The sequence below is a fragment of the Enoplosus armatus genome, chromosome 5 (assembly GCF_043641665.1).
Source record: "Enoplosus armatus isolate fEnoArm2 chromosome 5, fEnoArm2.hap1, whole genome shotgun sequence".
Taxonomy (NCBI): Eukaryota; Metazoa; Chordata; class Actinopteri; order Centrarchiformes; family Enoplosidae; genus Enoplosus; species Enoplosus armatus.
This window is the reverse complement of record NC_092184.1, coordinates 6,077,629-6,095,621: the sequence shown is the minus strand read 5'-3', so window position 1 is coordinate 6,095,621 and position 17,993 is coordinate 6,077,629. Positions and strand designations below refer to the sequence as shown.

Here is a 17,993-nt window from a genome sequence, read left to right as displayed (position 1 = left end):
CTGTACTAGGAGTGCTCAGTATTAGGGAGTTCTTACTTCCAATGAAAAACCTTTTTGTATCTTGGAACCAGCCAGTGTTCAGAAAACAGTGTACCTCCGTGGATTGCCAGGAAAAGTCAGATAAAACCTGATACAGCTTCAATCATAACAGGAGACGTGATTGGCTAATGCATCCTGAAACCAACTGAGGCAGTTTTTTAACCTTTATGCAGCAGCGGCTCACTAAGCATACAATCTTACTGAAAGTCATACTACATTTGTTATCTTATGCACATATGTGTTGTTTGCTGGATACAACATACCTATACAATATATCTCCATATATATCTTTATGTCTGAACAACAGTTCATTCTGTGATATTTTTATCCACACCAAACATGGCCATTGTTTAGGGAGTTCACTGCATTCGCTGCAGGTGCATCTACTTGATTAGGCTATGTCCTGGAAATATACATGTAGGCACTTGCAGGGCACCTTGCAAAACATTCACCTGTCATGGGAGTGGGAGCGAGTCAGACTGGTTTCCATGAGGTAGTGGTTGTTGTTTCTTCACATTACACTTTCCTTGATACAAACAACTATTAGAATATTCTTTGTGACCAATTCTGTCAACATTTAATTCAAACCTTTATTTCTTTAGATTTCGTTTGTGATTGTGTTTGCTTCACCACTGATGTGTGTTAATGTTAAAAAAAAGAACAGTACAAATAATTAAAGCCCACAGAGTGAAATCTAGTGATGGATGAAACAACATGTATTAGGAAGTTACACCATGAATAAAAAATAAGGAAGCAAAAGTTGTTCCTGTGTTTTGTTCAAAGCCCAAAAGCCCTGATTCCTATCGGTAATAGTGCACACAAATGAAGAACTGGAGTGTCCCCAGGCCAAAATACAAGCCCTCAGTCACTCCCCTATTTCACAACCAAAGTGGACTATATCATGACTTGCACGGCAGCTATTGTGTGTGGCTTGTATTGGCCCATTTTACATTTACACTACGTGACTTTAACACATTTACCTGCCATTCTCATTTAGACAAACATCCAATGAGATCTGCAGCAGAAGGAGTCCTGTATCACCAACATGACAAGAAACTACTTTAAGGCCAGAAGGATCTGAGCCATTGTGTACTGAGATCAGAAATTAACAAAATAGACCAAAAGGTGACAATAAATTGTTTGGGATCTCTAAAAATCTCTTTTATCACTTCCGTAGAAGATTTCAGGTTCTTGTTTGTGACATGTGTCATGTGATAATGTGTCATGTCCGAACACGCATGACTCACTGAAGATCCCACAAAGATAGCTACTGTGCATAAATTGCCCACTGAAACTATGACTGTTCCTGAACAATTGCAGACATGGTCCACCTACGCAGGGACACACACACTTTCCTCTCTGATACATGAAACTACTTTTAACCCAAACAATGCAACTAAAGACAAATTCTCATTACATCAAGAAATATTACTATTTTCACACACATCCCTTCATCATATCTCCTGTCTGGAAGATAAACCCCTTGAGATGCAGCATCTGGTTTTCAAAAACATGGAAATTAACAGACATTTAAAGAAGAAATAAATACATGAATAATAGCAATGAAAAAATATTAAACAATTACACAAACAATCAACATAGTAACATCAACAAGAACATACACATAAGAACATACAGATAAGGGCTCTCCACAATCCCAAACCACACTCACGACATCTCTGTTACAAGTTTCATCTGCACAAAATTGAAATAGAATTGACACTGACACTGCCTGACAAAATAACCTTATGTCAAAGTACTGAGTCTACCAAAATACAATCAACAACAATAACAAGTATGTTTGAGATAAACAAGCAAAATTGAAGTCATGAGAAGAAGTAATCGATCTGAGTGAGTTAGCACATGATTCCAGTCTTGTTGGCATAATTTAAAAAAAGGGTGTCCGGTGTGTCTGAGTATGATTATCTAAATGGAGCTAAAAGTATAAAGGACAGTTAGATAGACAACATTGTAGGAACACCACAGTGCCACCCGAAAAGAGCAGGAAAACTGCAGATACATAGCCCACAGCATGATATTAAATCAGATTTTAAAATATATATATTTTATGCCTTACAGAATACAGTATTTTGAATCTGTTATATATATACATATATATATATATACAGTCCAAATTTTGCAGCAATTTATTCTAGATTTGCAATATATTTAATGTATTAAATGTATATCTGTTGATTAAGTGAAACTTAATAAACTTAAGACAATGGCTGTAGAGGAAAAAGCTAACCCTTGTCTGCACTGCAGACTGATGTTGCATACTTTGCATTGATATGCATAATGGCCCAGCCAGTTCAACTGAAGGGTTGGAGCAGAGAGAGCCAAAGTCAGCCGTTACTGTGAAGTCTGGGCTTGCCTCGAACAACCTGCTGACACTTGTCACTTCGGTTCCCTCTGGCATTTTCTCATGGCTGCTGGAGTCTTTCACCTGTTGCTGCAAACTTTGTACTGGTCCCTTTTCAAAAATTTGCCGGAAATGAGGGAACTTGAGCTCTTCATTACAGTTTTCTGGTACCATTAATTACTTTAGCAAAGTGTATCTACACTCTGAACTCTTGACACTATTCACGCCCTTTACTTTCAAAAACACAAAGTTTCACATACAGTAACCAGCTCAACCAGAACATTTTACTATCAGTCTGAAATGATAAAAAAAAAATATTATGCGCATATAAGATTCTTCAGTCTCTAATGCAATGCTTTGTAAGGGTACTGCCGGTGCTGCATGTGTATTAGTACCTTATTTACACATTTTCAAAAACATGAGACATGTGATTGTGGCGTCTCTGCGGCCTATCAGGACCTGCACATCAGGACTAATCTCACCCTGAAACCATCTCTCCTCAGATTCTTAATTGTGTAAATTCCTCCCTGCCTCCCTGTGTGTGGAACCCAATCTCCATAGCCAGGCCGAAGCAGCTTTAATGATCCTACCTTGGATAAAATAGAGGCATTATAGTCCTAACGGTACTTTTGGCTCTTAAACACTGCCTCTATTCATTTCTGAAACAATCTGATTCTCTCTCTACCTCTCTTTGCCCCCTCTCCCTATTCCCTCTTTCTGCAACAGTCTGTCAACTGGAATCACTTGGCATAGTGTTTGCCATTTCCCCAACATCTCCCTCCTGCTGTCTTCTCACTGCTGTGGAAAACTATCGATAAATCAAGTGGGACCCCTGGACAGCAGAGAGCACATTTTTCTCCCAAGACAACCTACAGGACTGGTATCCCTGCAAGGTCAGCTTTGAACTCTTTTTTTTTCAACTACAGTACATCTTTTCTGTTCATGCATGTTCATATAAAATATGTCTTTGTGATTGGACAAACACGGAAATGATCTTTAATGGCATCATTATTAAGAATCTTGAGGTCCTTGTTTTTGTTTTCTGCTCATTATAGAAATATTTTCATGGGCATGTCCTTGTGCCAACAATGCTGTTCTGTTACACTACTGTGTGAGTAGGCCTGTTTAAATCAGTGTAATCAGTATAGGACATAATATGTACTTGATTGTTACGTTTATAGGGTTTAATAGGGTGCTGAGACTGATATCAGAATGGTCTGTGCATTTAACCAACCAGCTGCATTCTGTAGTTTATAGTTCATCAAAGTAATCTATTTATTATAGTATAATATATAATATGCTGCATTTCCCTTTGTAACATGCAGTTCAATTTTATTTATATTGCGCTAAATCACAACAAAAGTCATCTCATGACACTTTACAAATAGAGCAGGTCTAGACTGACTCTTTATAATATTATTACAGAGACCCAACAGTTCCCATCAACAGATATGATGATTCCTTAAACAGCTGCAGTAGAAGCCAAGAATTTGGGTTAAACTAATAATAAGTAATTTTCATTGAACAGTGAATCGAAATTCTGTGTACTAAGTATTTAATTCTAAAACTAAGAAATAGTGAAGTAAGGAAGCGAATAGTATTTTTATGCACTTCCCTATTTTGACATATATATGTTTTCACTCTGTTTCATCTGTTCGATTGGGCAACTGTTGAAATGTTCTACCTTTGTCTCAAACTGAAACTCCCACAGCTCAAGGGTCAAAGGTTAACAGACAATATCATTACCAAAATCCTGACAAAAGAATCAAAACTTCAGACTTCTTTGTTTTTGATTTTTTTCAGAGGTATGGAAGCCTAAAAAATGGAAATGACTGCTATAACTTCACTTAAATATGTGTCTTGTACTGACATCAGTGGGTAGAAAGCACACATATTCACTATTTTACAAATCAACAGTCAATGTTTGATAGAAACCCTGAAACTCTGAGAAATATTTGCTTTATCTCTCGTTTTGATTACAAATGAAATATTTTGTGCTGCTTTACAGCCTGAAAAGTACAATCTTTAGATCTAGGAAACATTTTGAGAACTACTTGGATGAACAAATGGAAAGTAAGCGTCTTTAAACAAAGCTGTTTTTCACAGTTCCTGATGAGCTGACATTTTGTACACGCATGACTTTTGCTTGACAACAGCAAAGGAATATTTCCAGTCACTGCTACCGCAGAACATAACAGAAAACATGCAAAAAGAAAAGCCTATTGGTCCTCCTAAAGGCAATTATACAGTTTTGAGGGTGTGGCTGATGATATTTTTTCCTGCTTAAACTGATCTCAATACATGTGAGTCACATCATGCCTATTCCACCTGCAACGATCAGAGAAAAACTGACATGATGACACATGCCCACAACTGGGAGTGGGGAGCTGGGGGTGGGGGTAATCATCACGTCACAGTTTTGTGTGACAGTGTGTGTCAAACCCCTCCCGAGTGAAGTGTATAAAAGACAAACTCCAACCTTGTCCAAACATTTACTCTTGGTTATCTCTCAAGCAAAACTTTGCTGATTTCCAGCGATACAACTTTTGGACCTTTTTTTGGACAACTGTGCAAGAAGCTTTCTGAGGAGACATGGTGTCGGCCGGCTTTCAGATGTTGGGCACTGCCCTGTGCATTATTGGCTGGATTGGGACCATCGTTGTCTGCGCCCTGCCCCAGTGGAGAGTGACTGCCTTCATCGGCCAGAGCATTGTCACTGCTCAAACCACTTGGGAGGGGATCTGGATGACCTGTGTGGTCCAGAGCACAGGCCAGATGCAGTGTAAGGTTTATGACTCGATGCTGGCCCTTTCCCAGGACCTCCAGGCTGCCCGTGCCCTCATCATCATCTCTATCCTGGTTGGCATCGTCGGCATCCTCCTGGCCCTTGCAGGGGGCAAATGCACCAACTGCGTGGAGGATGAGGGCTCCAAAGCCAAAATCGGCGTGGCATCTGGTGTGATCTTCATCATTGCTGGTGTTATGTGCCTCATCCCCGTGTGCTGGACGGCAAACACCATCATAAGGGACTTCTACAACCCGGTAATGATGAGCTCTCAGAAAAGGGAGCTTGGAGCTGCACTCTTCATCGGCTGGGGGGCCTCAGGCCTCCTCATCGTGGGTGGTGCACTCCTCTGTGCCAACTGCCCTCCCAAGGATAACTACTCCGCCAAGTACTCAGCTCCCCGTTCGTCTGCACCTAAGGACTACGTCTGAGGAGAGAAAAGCCAAATGTCAAGATCAAAAGACTGAAAAAAGACTTGAATCAAATGCTTTGTGGTCCATGATTCATATTGCCACAATACGTATGATTTGAATTTCACAGATTTACTGTGCTCTCAGTTTGGTTTCATACTTTCATGTTGAGTTACGGCACTTCAGGATTTGTTTCATCAGTGTCAAGATAAAGAGATGGGCACCACACCCAAACAACTGTTTATGTGGACTGAGTGACACAATGCTTTTTCATTGGGAGTGAAAAAACATAAATATATATTGCAACAACATTTAACATGTTACTTTGATTGTTTTAAAATTTTAATTAATTTTACTTTCAGCCATTTGTGCCCTTTTACATATCATTTCATTTCAAAATGTGTATTATATGTGACTGTCTGAAACTGTAAATAAAGATTTTTTTTATCAACATTGGATTATCATGTTTTGTACGTTCTTTTAGATTTTATAACATGTTATAAAGACAACTTCATCTTGAGCTAAAATGGAGGCTTCAGAAAGAAGACATGAGGTGGGCCTTGCCACACACAACCCATGGATTTTAGCTGATTAATAACTGAAAACAAGGATAAATATTTTATAGAAGTAATACAAAATTTTTAAATCATCATATATATATATATATATATATATATATAGATCTATATATATATAGATCTATATATATAGATATATATACTGTAAAATACTCTTACCTGAAAAATCTCTTGAAAAATGTCAGAAAATTGAACTTAATCGAGACCTAATATGAATAACTACTTTACAATACAAACTCATACTTTATAAAACAACACATCTAATACCAGGTTGTTTATAAATTAGTTTGGCTTTCTGTATCCTCATGAATTATGAGATGGAAGGATTTTTTTTGTTGTTGTTGCAGGAAACATTTTCTCAGTGTCATTACCTGTCCAACACTGCCCCTTGCTGTAAACAAAATAACACACCCCGTAGTTTGTCTATGATCATGTGTAAGTACCCAGGTAACAGTACTTTTATCACCTTCAGTTGTCAGTGTGGATTACAAATTCAAATTTCATCAACATACAGCAAACATTTTGATGTCACTTGTGTTTCTGGCTTTTATTCTTGTTCAGACCTGAAACACATATTACAGTAGTTCTATCCAGGTTTCCTCTTGAACAAGTTGGATACATACCACGTTTACTGTACAGTGTATTGTCGTGTAGTTTTGTGAAAAAGTAGGTTAGTAACTCATGCATAATATTACTGTGATTAATGGTTTATAAAGGTGTGAATTTAGCAGAAACCTCAATAAAACCTTCTAGTCAAAATATCTACTTTGACATTTTTGTTGATTAAAGAATAAAAGGTTGATGTATAAGGAAACTATTTTTCTTTTGTTTGTACCTGACCTTGAAGCTTTGGATTCTGGCAGGTCAGCGTTACTAAAGGTCACTGGGTCTCTGTTTGTGTGTAAACTCCCTCTAGCCAATAGGAGCTGAGGGCTGTGGTGTCACATACCCTCATGTCTGTGTCCCTTCTTCTCACACCGCAACCTATAAATACAAGTTCACATCGTTCCACTTGTCTTTCTTTTGGGATTTTAACGTGTGAGGAACAAGCCGCCGAGATGGTTTCTCAGGGGATTCAGATCATTGGTGTATCGATGGCTATAATTGGCTGGTTCATGGTCATCGTGGTGTGCGCCTTGCCCATGTGGAAGGTCACCGCTTTCATTGGAGCCAACATCATCACTGCTCAGACCATCTGGCAGGGCATGTGGATGAACTGCGTGGTGCAGAGTACGGGCCAGATGCAGTGCAAGGTGTATGACTCCATGCTGGCTCTGCCCCGGGACCTACAGGCCGCCCGCGCCATGATCGTCATCTCCATCCTGACTGGGATCTTTGGAGTGATCTTGTCAATTGCTGGTGGGAAATGCACTAACTGCATCGAGGAGGAGCGATCCAAGGCGAAGGCTTGCATCCTGGCCGGAGTTTTGTTCATCGTCTCGGGTTTGCTCTGTCTCATTCCAGTCTCCTGGTCTGCCAACACCATCATCAACAACTTCTACAACCCCCTCATGATCGAAGCACAGAGGTATGAGTTAGGAGCGGCGCTGTATATCGGCTGGGCGGCTGCTGCACTGCTGCTGATGGGAGGGGGGCTACTGTGTTGGAACTGCCCTCCCAAACATGAACACCCCCACTACGTACCCAAATTCACACCTGTGAAGTCGCTCTCCACATCAAGAGAATATGTATAAGATGGATAGCACTTCCTACATGGACTCTTGAGGTCACAGGAATTGCAACAGAGGGAAGTGATAGTTTGCTTTATAAAACTTATATTATAATATATATTCACTTGCAATGTGAACGTAGCACGAAATCACAGCTTGCCAAGAGCTGATTCCTGTGTTTTGATTACAGTTGGTGTATGTGTTAAAGTGACTTTCTCACAGCGGACATTTTGTTTATGTAACTAATAGCATAAACAATGGCTTCATTCCATGTAGTTGTGCCAGCAGGGCCCTGGCATTGTGCAGGCTGCCTCACTGTCACACCTGGATGGAACAAAGCCATCATCAATGTTACGACTGTGCTTTTCCTGCTGTGATGAATCAAAATGTTTGCTGTGAAACAAAATCAGTCAACTCAAACACCAGAACAGGAACAAGTTCATTTCTCAGCCTAAACTGAAAGAGCCTTTTAACATGTTTAATCCACTTTGTATTGTGTTGTATCATGATTATGATTAATCTGTGTAAATATTAAGTCCGATTGTTGAAAGGATTTCACAGTGTAATCATCTTTATTGTCATTCAGATGGTAACATCTCAACAAATAAAGGCAGACAAGAATACAGCTTCCTTCATGTATAACTTTTGCTTTGATCTGTCTTAATTAATAAAAAAACTGGTGTCAGTAATTGCTCTCTCCTGCTAAACACTGTAGGTTAAGGAACATTTTTGCATTTTTATGTTCTCCTTTTCATTTTCGAATAGCCTGCAAATTTCGCATTTATATTTCTGTGTTTGTGAATCTTGTGATGTTCTGTTACTGTAAATAAACTCTATACTCACTGGATGATTACAGTTTACTTACTTCTGAGAAAACTCAAAGCCTGTGATATTACAGAAGAGGGAGAGGTAGTAAAATCAGCACCACAAGGTAAGATGAGAGGATGATTATGCATAATATAACCATAGTATGCAAGGAGGTTACTGCTGAGATGTAGTTTGCATAGGAAACAGAATTGAGGATAAATTAATTCCCTAAATAAAGTAATTTAGTGTTACAAATGTGCCATGGATCAGATAGGTATGGCAGTCTCCATAAACTACACATGTCCAATCTGTCAAGTCTGGCAGAGATCTTCATCAGTATCCTGGTGAGCGTCCACAGAGGCAAATGCACAAACTGCATCCAGGATGAACCGGCCAAGTTCAAGACTTTTTCTTCATCTGTGTTCATGGCTTGGGCTCCTCCTCCTCCAAACAGTTTTTCAACAGTTTGTTTACCCAACAGAGCTATCTGTCGTGTAGTAGGCATTTTCTTTCAAATGCAAAATGACAGTATCAATTGACCTGACTGGCTTCCTGTGTCTCATCACTCCATCAAGGTGATCGTTATCAATGCTGCAACACATAATCCCTCCTTTCCAGCTTGGGGCGGATTATCTGTTTTAACTGAGCCACATCTTGTGTCCTGATCTTGGCACGGCCACGGGCCATTTTAAGGTCTGCTTGTTGTTCATGCTTTTCATCAGCAGCCAGGCTGCCATACAGCATACATTCAACATCAGGCATACAAGCAAATGGTGAACTCTATACAAGACCAATTCATTCTGTGTGTCTTACCTATTTTTTATGTGTGTATGTGTTTTTCTAACTAACCCGGTGTTTCAGAAACCATGGTTGACAGCTGTAGTTCAATTATTTAACAGAATATCTAAGCACATGTAACCAGTCAGCTTCCTTTGATGAAACCTATTAGTGACAAAAACAATTCCATCTCGTGAAAACACTTTTCAGAAAGAAAAAAGAGAAGCTCGCAATTTCCGTCCATCCTTTCCTCCAAAATTGTCCAACTGTGGTCGCAAGCATAATAGTGTAAAAGTCTTAAAAGTCTCTATATGCTCCATTATGAACAATAGAGACTTACATGGTCTCTTTAGACTAAAATAAAATGAACAGATAATCTCATTAGTTTTTTTTTGCTCATCAGTTGTGTGTGGGGGTTCAACATTGACTTAAGATGCCCCACCACTACTGATTTGAAATTAGCACAGAAAATAGCCTGTGAAAACAACAACTAGACATAATTTGATCATTTGCCATCTTCCACAGTCTGACCAGGTTTCAGGACCTTCGAAGTCACTAAGTGGTTGTAAATCCATCCAATAACCTCAGAAATCTGCATATGAACGTGTGTTTTCCAAGAACAAAAGCACGGGATTGTTTAAAAATGGGTGCCACTCCTCTCGCTCTAGGAAGAGGAATCTTGTTTGGCCAGAAGAACTCACCTGACGACGGGACAGCCCTCCTCCTGTACATTCTCTGACAAACAACAAGTGAGAGAGCTGTGTCACTCCGAAAGAGAAGACCTGTATGCTGAAACTCTTCTCTCTCCTGCCGCAGACAAAGCCTCTTCACCATGGGTCGGATTGGCAAGGAAGTGGCAGGTCAGGTCATAAGCTTCATAGGCCTTGTTGGGGTGTCGGTGACCTGCGGGGTCCCCATGTGGAGAGTGACTTCCTACATTGGAGCCAACATCGTGACAGGCCAGATAGTGTGGGATGGTCTGTGGATGAACTGTGTAATGCAGAGCACCGGGCAGATGCAGTGCAAGCTGAATGAGTCTGTTATGAGGCTGTCCAGGGATCTGCAAGCCGCCCGAGCCCTGGTCATCATTTCCCTCGTCTTCGGCTTCATCGGCTTCATCATCACCTTCGTTGGAGCCAAGTGCACCGGCTGCCTGACGAAAGATTCATCGAAGGCAAAGGTGATGATCATAGGCGGCTGTCTCATCATTGTCTCTGCCATCCTGGTCCTGATCCCCGTCTGCTGGTCTGCAGCCATCACCATCACAGACTTCCAGAGCCCCTTGACCATTGAGACGCAGAAGAGGGAAATCGGAGCCTCCATCTACATCGGCTGGGCCTCTACTGCAATTCTTCTGATAGGTGGGATCATCTTAACCACGTCCTGCCCTCCTCAAAAACCCATGTATGGATACCCAGGATACCCACCAGCACCAATGTACCCTTACCCAGGCCCAGTGGCAAACCCAGCAACGTATGGCCCTGTGTATGCTCCCCCATCCAGCCGACCATACACAGGCACTGGGACATACGTACCCAGCAAACCGTATGCAGCACCAACCACATACCCTGCTGGACAGTACCTCTAAAACCTGAAAGGACAGAAAGAGGATAAAGACTGAGATTTCTGCCATGATGGTTTCAAGAACTTGTTATGCCATTAGAAAGTAAAATTTCACCAAAATACAGATTGTATTTCTAGAGGATGGTATGTATTGCAATACACTGTTGGGATTTAAAATTAATTAACTTTATCAATCACTGTGACCTTTGATTATTATGAGCCTTTCATGGATGGATTTTGTACACTAAAGCAGAAATCTTTCTAGTTTATGACGTCTTGATATAAGAGGAATATTGTGTCAACGTGGCTGTGAAGGCTGCATTGCTTTTTTATAAGGAAGTCAGTGTCGATATATATTTATTTCCTTGACACACAGAGCATATTTTGTAAATACTGATGATTTGTGATGTATTTCTGTTCTGTAAATGTCACTTTATTTTTGAGATAATTCAAAAGAATTTCAATAAAACGTTTGTAGTATATTCACATATCTGTCTGTGGAGTCATTGTAACAAAATATTGTTACTTGCAATGTTATGAAATGTTATCTGTGAAGATGCGCTCTGAGTGAGAAATAATAACAATAATAAAGTGAATCTACAAAAATTATAACAAAGGATTTTCTAAAACAATATTAATTTCATTTTAATCACTACGTCATTTCACTGTAAACTGTGAGGCGCTTACTCAAACCTCTGAGATAAACAAAGAGACATGATAAACCTTGTGAAAATACAAAAAACAAAATACAAATAAATGTAGTGATCCAACAAACTGTGACATTGATCAGCGTCAGTACTTTCACTCTGGTTGGAAAAAAACATGAATCAATTCCTTGTTTGGAAAATATGTGGTGACACAGAAGTAATGACAAGTAATGAGAATCAGGAAAATGGACCCATAAATGGATGCTCCGTCTGTTAACGTCTGACATCCGGTCCCACCCATGTTGGTGTTTTTTTTTAAACCTGAAACCAGTGACTGGACCTGATCTTCCCGTAACCTGTCCAATGAAAGGTCGGCCACTGGCAGAGCATTGCTTCAAAGACAAATGTGGTGCCTGTTTACAGTCCTCATTTACATAGAGTCGTTTAAGACTGATGTTGATCTCATCGAAACTACTCCCTGTCCGCATTCGAATAATGTAAGGAATCTTGTTGGGCAGGAAAATCACTCAGTGCACGGGTTTCAGGTTAGAGGCAAGGACTCTGACTCCACCTTCAACAAAGACATCCTTAAAACCAAAGAAAATGTGCCCCCGTCTTTATTCAACTCTACAACTCGAGCTGAGCTGACCTGCTCCTGAAACCTTCTACTTTTTGGCTTCTGTTCAGTGACTCAAACAAGACCTCATCATGGTGTCGATGGGACGACAGATGCTGGGCTTAGCCCTGGCCGTCATTGGCTTCCTGGGGACCATCATTGTGTGTGCCCTTCCTATGTGGAAGGTCACGGCCTTCATTGGAGCCAACATTGTGACAGCGCAGGTCATCTGGGAAGGCTTGTGGATGAACTGTGTGACGCAGAGCACAGGCCAGATGCAGTGCAAGATCTATGATTCTTTGCTGGCTCTACCCCAGGACCTCCAGGCTGCAAGAGCTCTTGTGGTCATTGCCATCATCGTTGCTGCTTTTGGGGTCATCCTGGGCATTGTGGGAGGCAAGTGCACCAACTTTGTGGAGGATGAACATTCCAAAGCCAAGGTGGCCATTGCTGCTGGAATCGTCTTCATCTGTGCCGGTGTTCTCATCCTCATCCCTGTCTGCTGGTCCGCCAACACCATCATCAGGGATTTCTACAACCCTATCATGACCAACGCCCAGAGGAGAGAGCTGGGGGCTGCACTCTACATCGGCTGGGGCACAGCCGCGCTTCTCATCCTGGGTGGTGCCCTCCTCTGTAGCTCCTGCCCACACAAAGAGAGCCCAGAGTATCCAGTCAAGTACTCCGGTGCCAGGTCCACAGCCACCAGCCGAGCCTACGTCTGAGAGATCCCTTCTTCTGAGAAAGACAGCAATCTATTTTACTTTTCTTGAATGACCCTCCTTGTGAGTTTCTGATAGCACCACAGGTTGTGTCTCACTTTTTTTGTGACACACAGTGAGAACTGACTTTTCTGAGAAATTAAGATTTCTTTGGTGGAGGCAAGAGAGTGTGTTTCTTGAGGAGCGAAAGACACAGTACGAAGATGTGGTGTGAAACTACGGTACTGGCAAGAAAATCTTACAACAGCATAATGACTGGACTGAATGAGAGCTATTCTATATAAAGCTTGTGTCAAACCTAATTTTCCTCTGAATGTACTTGTATTGTACTTGTATAGTACTACTGATACATTGTGAATTTATTGTACAAAATATTTTACAAATATCTTTGTTTGATAGCAATATCAAAAGGCTGCTTTTGTTTACTGAAATCATTGATTTTTAATAAAACATTTAATGAATTATGTTCACCCAGAGTTGACTTTTGTTCGGTTTTGTTCTGAAGTTTTGTTCTGTTCTCTTTTTTTCTGTGATTGATTGAAAGCATCACATTTTGACAACTCCACCAGATACAATGATCCATTTATTTTAGAAACACTGCTTTCGGGAAATAAAATTGTCATGGTTTAGAATTCCAAGAGGTCACGAACTAAAAAGTATAACTGAGCAGAGGACAGTGTAACAACAAAGTGTATTCAAAAACTTCCAGCCGCTTGCTTGAATTCTTCGTGCAGACGTTAAACTAGTTCAACCAGTTTTATGGTGTTGAGTGCCAGTCAAAGTTTTTCATAGAACTGGCTACAGTGTTAGAGCCATACCCATACACCACCAGCATTTAAACAATCTTAATTTAAAAAAGATTGTCTTCTATTTGAATAAAGGTAAAGAAATGATATAGAGTAACACCATGGAAACATTCTGAAAGCATAGACATTGTTTTGGAGGGGGACACGTCCTCTTCTGTGTTGAGATGAATATACAATGCAGTCAGTAAACAATTGGACGTGGACATTTTTGTTGTGTGGGCTCTGCACTCCAGCACATTGGCACTGAAATTCAACAATGACTATGAGGTTTGAGGACTGACTTTAAGTTTTAAAGGATAAGGTTGGCTTTATTCTACATTTGTCTTGTCAACACATCCCATGAATTGACCAAAGCCAACACCAGACTTCCCTCTTCTGTCTCTGGCTCTCAGGCCGAAGCACATTGGTCCATACTGATGACGTAAATCTTTAAACATAGGTCACAAATGTACAGTACACTTTCAGCAGAAAAAAACAGATGGGCTCTGTATATTTTATCAAATGTTCAAATATGAATAAATTGAGTTTCTTGCAGACTGTTTTCTAGACTATTTATAATACACATTTGGTGCTTTGGTGAGTGTTTGAAGAAGCAGGATGGTGTATTTGGGATTGACTCAGAGTAATCAACAGTGCCCATGTTCATCGTAATGAAGGAACATGTCATCCAGTGCAGCTGTCTGGCTCATTCATGTGCTTTTAATAGTTTTGGGACAACAGTGGAGCTCCATGGAGACACAAAAGGAATTTCCGAAAGGATAATAAATGAAACTAACTAACAATGGCACAGAGGTCAGAATTTGGATACACACACACTACTTGTTTATAGGATAAATGTATTGTTAGTTTTGTTCTTTTCATAGGATTTGTTGACAATAAGAAAAATATAGAATATCAGAAAGGTCACAAAGGAGCCTTATCCTTTCATCTCAGAGTTTTTACATCCAGATTTGGTGAACACAAGCAGTTTTAGTCCTATCACTGTCACTACTGCATCATCGTAAAATTTAGAGACTAAAACTTTTGTATTGTTTTGTTTTACATAAAACTCAAATAGAGACTGTCCTTTTAAGGAAAAAGACAGAAGAACATGAACACACTTCTATGTGTTGTTCAAAGGTCAGTTACAAACGATGCATTTTGTTAACCTTGTATGACATCCAGGAAATTACCTCTGCATTTATGTTCCGAAAACATCTAATTATAAACATGATGTCAGCAGCACAGCATTACAGGATGTTTCACTGTTGTGAACACACCCTGTTGCGTTGCTACATTTCACCTGGTATCACATTCCTGAGTTGTCATGTGCCATTAGAGAGAGAATCTACCTGAACCTGTTATGGATTAATGATCGTGTGCTAAACTCACTGATGTCAGAGTAGACAATGAAATAAAATGCATCTGAGCATGCAACTAAGCAATGATTTCAGTAAATGAATCATTAAAATTGAAAAAGTATTTTTCTACTTTCAATGTATATCAAATGCAATTTTAAGTATCATATTGTTTGATCAGTAACACTTAATTTTCAGCTTTTCAATAGTGTTTATGCTTTTATGCTTATTAACAGTTGTAAGCACCTAACGATATATTTACAAGGAAAATTCAGATCATCTGGCATGATGTTTATAGTTTTAAAAAATCAGAAACTAAAACTGAAAGTTTAAAACTGTTTATTTATTTCACAATGAAACCAAGCTAAAGTGAAAGCAAAATCTCAAAAACATATTAATAAGCAACGTAAAGGTGTTTTGAAATATGTCAAATAGACAGATGCCCAAAAAGAACACTGCAGCTACTTATACAGACCTTCATGACATGAAGTCCCAATATTGAGCTGATTTCTGTAGCTGTACATGTGGAGGTGTCATAAACTTCTAAAATGCATTTCCCTTTTTCTTTCCATTTTGTCCCCGATAATATTTCAATGAGATTGTACATACTGTGCATCTCAAAATATGTACAGTATGTTTCATTCACAACCAGCAGTGATTTATTTCAAATTCATTTCAAACACTCATCAGTGCGCGCACATAGATACATGAATAGAGACATGTAGACAAATCACTGCCTTGATGCTGTGTAGTGAGTGACAGGATGGATTCATTTAATTCTCACTGTTTGCAGACGTGTGTCCTTTCTGCCAATAAACCCTTGTGTCGGCGATACTGTATGTGCATTCAAACTGCCTCCATTTTCAAGTTGGTGCATTTTCTGTCACGTACATCCTTTTCCTTGGTTAGAGTATCGACACAACTTTGTGAAACACAATCCTCATCTCCATCCAGAAGAATAATTGAAAGCCCAACCTTTATTGTTCCTACGCACAAGAATCCTGCATGGCTGGTGTTCTTTGGCACGGCATCTGATGTGTCTCTAACAGCTTGGCTTTCACGCCTCCCTTTCTTCATTGTCATTCTGCTTCAGATGCACATGAGCACTTGATCAGCGTTCTCTTAGAGACACTCAGAGAGAAGACGATGGCTTCCATGGGGATGCAGATGGTGGGATGCGTCCTGGCCCTTTTCGGCTGGATCGGGGTGCTCATTGTCTGCGCCGCGCCCATGTGGCGGGTCACTGCCTTCATCGGCAGCAACATAGTCACATCCCAGACCATGTGGGAGGGTATCTGGATGAGCTGCGTGGTCCAGAGTACAGGCCAGTTGCAGTGTAAGGTGTATGACTCCATGCTGGCTCTGAGCACTGACCTCCAGGGGGCCCGGGCTCTGGTGGTGGTTTCCATCATCACAGGCATCGCAGGGCTCCTCATAGCTTTTGCTGGTGGGAAGTGCACCAACTTCATTGCAGAAGAGAGGGCCAAGGCAAAGGCTTCAGTGGCAGCAGGTGTGGTGCTGATCATCAGTGGATTCCTCTGTCTCATTCCTGTTTCCTGGACTGCCAGCATTATCATAAGGAACTTCTACAACCCTGTGCTAGTAGAAGCCCAGAAAAGAGAGCTTGGGGCCTCTCTTTACATCGGCTGGGGGGCCGGGGCACTGCTGGTCTTGGGAGGAGGGCTTCTGTGTGCCAACTGTCCCCCCAAAGAGGATGAGACCCCCTCTGTGAAGTACCTACTAAACATGCCTGGAGGAAATAGCGAAGCGTATTCAGACCACTCTACACCGACAAAGACATATATTTGAGATTTCCAAGAGGACAAAGTGAAGTCTGGTTGATGACTGTCTGTTTCTGTCTTCAAGAAGTAAAAGACGCTTGGAGTTTAATCAGTTGAAAGAAAAGGACACACACAAGCCACAATGAAGGAAAATGCACTTTATCCTTATAAGAGGATCACACTTTGGATGTTCCCCTGAGATTGCTTTGCATATCGTATTTGATAGTGTAATGAACATGTATATGGGGGTAGTTTAAATGATAGAAACTCTGTGTTTTACATGTTAAGGAAAGTGGTTGGTTTCAGTTGAAAAAAATCATTTTGTAATTGCACTGTGCTTATTTTGTTCATTGATATTTTTGATCCTATTTTTTCCCAATAAATGGCCTTCTATTGTTCGTTTTCTTTCTCTCATGCTTTTGTTTATATGCATTTCAAAAAAGGCCCTGTAGTTATTTAAACCAAGCACTGGGAGAACCTGTTTGTCAGGTATTTACCCGAGATCACTATCCTGGGAACAAACATGGTGACTCAGGGACTTAAAATCCTGTTGGCTGATCTGTTTAGTAAAGCACGACCTGCTTTAAACAGTCTCATCCAACACTGTCAACGTTTGTGACATAAATAGGAGGAAATGGATTGAAGTAATTAAAAGGGGGTTATCTGAAGACAGCACAAATGTGTCACAGAAGTTTGAAGTATTGTATTTGGGTTGAATTGATTTTGAAAGACGGTTTTGATTTGAAGTGTTGATGTTGTTAGTTCACAGTCCGGACAACCTGATGGGAGTGTTGTGTTTTCTCGTGTTAGCGGATCAGAGAGAAGGGTTGGTCAAATTTCTCAGATGTCACAGGAAGTGTGTGAGGTTTAGGTCTCCAGTGTTCCTGCTTTGTCAGTGGTTTACTTTCACATTTTTCTCCACAGTGACTCTCTGTATTCTGAGCACAACAAGGGCATAAAGTTAGATGTTGATGGGTATCAATAAGGCACACTGATTCTTCAAAGCAGTAACTTTAAGGGAAGTGAAATACTTTGCAAGACAGGACCGTGCAGGTGTCTCTTTGCCACTTGAACAACTCATTGCCATCACATT

General features: G+C 40.4%; 3 protein-coding genes across 3 annotated transcripts; all 3 read left to right on the top strand.

Moving 5' to 3' along the window:
• The first annotated feature begins 4,910 nt into the window (after positions 1-4,910).
• On the top strand, positions 4,911-6,049 carry LOC139285650 (claudin-like protein ZF-A89). The gene has a single exon (XM_070906251.1). It carries the CDS (start codon positions 4,994-4,996, stop codon positions 5,615-5,617), a length of 624 nt encoding a protein of 207 aa, XP_070762352.1. The 5' UTR covers positions 4,911-4,993; the 3' UTR covers positions 5,618-6,049.
• A 1,166-nt stretch (positions 6,050-7,215) lies between these two features.
• LOC139285035 (uncharacterized) lies at positions 7,216-11,766 on the top strand. The gene is made up of 2 exons (XM_070905462.1): positions 7,216-7,702; positions 10,245-11,766. The coding sequence occupies exons 1-2, from the start codon at positions 7,233-7,235 to the stop codon at positions 11,014-11,016; spliced, it is 1,242 nt and encodes a 413-aa protein (XP_070761563.1). The 5' UTR covers positions 7,216-7,232; the 3' UTR covers positions 11,017-11,766.
• Positions 11,767-12,179: 413 nt separating this feature from the next.
• Positions 12,180-17,298, top strand: LOC139284961 (claudin-4-like). Its single transcript, XM_070905358.1, has 2 exons — positions 12,180-12,829; positions 16,263-17,298. Exons 1-2 carry the CDS (start codon positions 12,347-12,349, stop codon positions 16,926-16,928), a joined length of 1,149 nt encoding a protein of 382 aa, XP_070761459.1. The 5' UTR covers positions 12,180-12,346; the 3' UTR covers positions 16,929-17,298.
• Positions 17,299-17,993: the final 695 nt, after the last annotated feature.